The following is a 2083-nucleotide window of genomic DNA, read 5'->3' as shown; positions in this document are numbered from 1 at the left end:
AAAGAGAGAAATCACCCCCTGGGAAAAGATGACCATGCCAAAATCCCTTCTTATCCATTCTCCTTCTGAGATTTTGGACATGCACACATAGGTGCTTGGTGTGAGTTTCACGCCACTTCATCTGGGACTTGAACCAAGGTTGACAATGTGGGAGTCCAGTGGCATAATTGCTACGTCATCTGCTGACCACTATAGATTTTTTGTTTTTTGTCTTTCTGGTCAATGCTCATTTCTCGAGGCTGCCCATGTACGTGCATGGACTCATTCATGCCTGCTCCACCATTAAACTAGGCTACTAAACCCACACACATTTAAATAAAGGTTCTGTTTGCCCATGCCCTTGCTTATACCCACAATGCTTCTTGGCAGGATCCCATTCCATTTTCCAGCTGGCCTCCTGCCCTTAGCTTATTTTCTTCCTGTTTCTGCCACTTAGACTTGAATGTGGAGGTGTGCCCCTCAGATCTCCGTTCAAGAGAACATGCTTAGGAGGTGTAGTTGGCTGGCAGCCTCCAGCCAGCTGCTACCTCCAGATCGGCAACGTCCATACTGAGACATTCCACCCACCCCCGCCAAGCTGCTCCCAGGCAGTGACTGAATACAACAGGATACTATAGCTGGGCCATTTCTGCCTGACACTAGATTTCTCTAACGGGCAGTCTTTGCTGAGAGGTTTCCCAGCCGCTGGCCAAGCCATTCTCAGAGCTGCAGTACAGCCTGGGGCTCCTCCATGTCATCTTCTCTTCTTCCCTCTTTCCTGTCAGAAGTGTCAAGCCTGCTTTGTGGTTTATACTGTCTCCCCATCTACTCCTGCTCTTCTCTCCATTATTTTTCACAGACATATTCTCCACAATATCTTTTGAGCATCTAATTTTGTCTAGGTGTCTGTTACTCACAGGACATAAACTGACACGGTTGGTAAAAAATGACCCCAGCAAACAGGCAGTAAAATGAGACTAGGGACTGCTCACACAGGCTTGGCAGCCAGGAAGGAACTGATCCCGAGAGGAATGTGGGGAATGGGTAATCCCTGGCACTAAGTGTCTACACACAATTGCTGGAGATTTCACTGGGGGCAAACCTGGGGATCCATCCTGGTTAAGACTGGGACATTTGAAAGATATGGGGCAAATGGTGCCTACGAGAATAGTGGCGTTGGCTTGTTATTTCAAAATCCTATTGCAGTCCTGCAGAGTGAGGAGAAACTGAAAAATAATAGAAGTGTAAAAGGCAAAGTATGAGGAACAGAGAGCCTGTTTAACTCGGAGCACTTTCTTGGTCATGGGATTTATCATCATTACAAGGACATCCCCACCCCCACCCTGGGGATGGGTCAAACTCACTGCATAGTGGCTTTTAGAAGCCTAGAAAGCTTGATGGCCCATGCTGAGCGAAGTGCAAGTGCTAGAGTTGCTATGTAGATGGTAGAGGAAAGATTATAAAGGTATCTGGAAGGGCTTTGCTGCAGTGGCATCGTAATGTGAGCCTACCAGATAATGTGTCCCTCAGCAGGGTCCACAGCCATCAGAAATGCACAGGGGAGTGGGGCACCAGCAACATTAGGAAGTTTAGTGGTGGCTCTTCTTGCAGATCAGAACTGAAGCCGTCACTGAGTTAGGTTCATTCATTGCAACACGGATAGGATAGTAACCAAAATGATAAAGGCCAGGTGATGATGCTCAACTGCCAGAATCCGAAGGCTGCCATTGTAGTAACTATCGGTAATATTGGGGTAACTGTCAAGGGGCCATGACTCACAAGAAGTTGCAGAAATGGTGAATAGAATCTGGTGTCCTTATTAGCAAACTAAAAGAGCAGCCAATGAGAGCATGATTTGACATCTATAATCAGCAATAGGCAAGAATGGAGAAGCAGGAGGACAAAGGTAGTTGCCCTCATAGAAATTCGTGATTCCTCGTTCAGTTTCCACATCTGAGACAATTCTCAGTCTCAGAATGCAGAGACCAATAAATGGCCATGTTCCAAAGAGGAACTCTGTAACACCATGACAAATATTAACTGTAATGATTTTTTTAAAGATTTATTTAATTTTATCAATTCTTCTTTTTCCTTTTTTTTTTTT

At 45.6% G+C, this 2083-nt stretch overlaps 1 protein-coding gene across 1 annotated transcript in view; it reads right to left on the bottom strand.

Moving 5' to 3' along the window:
- The window catches only part of RAVER2 (ribonucleoprotein, PTB binding 2), a 99637-nt gene extending 98163 nt beyond the window's left edge, over positions 1-1474 (bottom strand). Inside the window, exon 1 of the mRNA XM_006147547.3 lies at positions 1344-1474. Within this exon, the coding sequence (XP_006147609.1) occupies positions 1344-1474 (131 nt within the window). The remainder of the gene's footprint in view (positions 1-1343) is intronic.
- Positions 1475-2083: the final 609 nt, after the last annotated feature.

The sequence above is a fragment of the Tupaia chinensis genome, unplaced genomic scaffold (assembly GCF_000334495.1).
Source record: "Tupaia chinensis unplaced genomic scaffold, TupChi_1.0 Scaffold000215_1, whole genome shotgun sequence".
Taxonomy (NCBI): Eukaryota; Metazoa; Chordata; class Mammalia; order Scandentia; family Tupaiidae; genus Tupaia; species Tupaia belangeri.
Note: the sequence above shows the minus strand (reverse complement) of the source record. Positions and strands in the feature narration are given on the sequence as shown.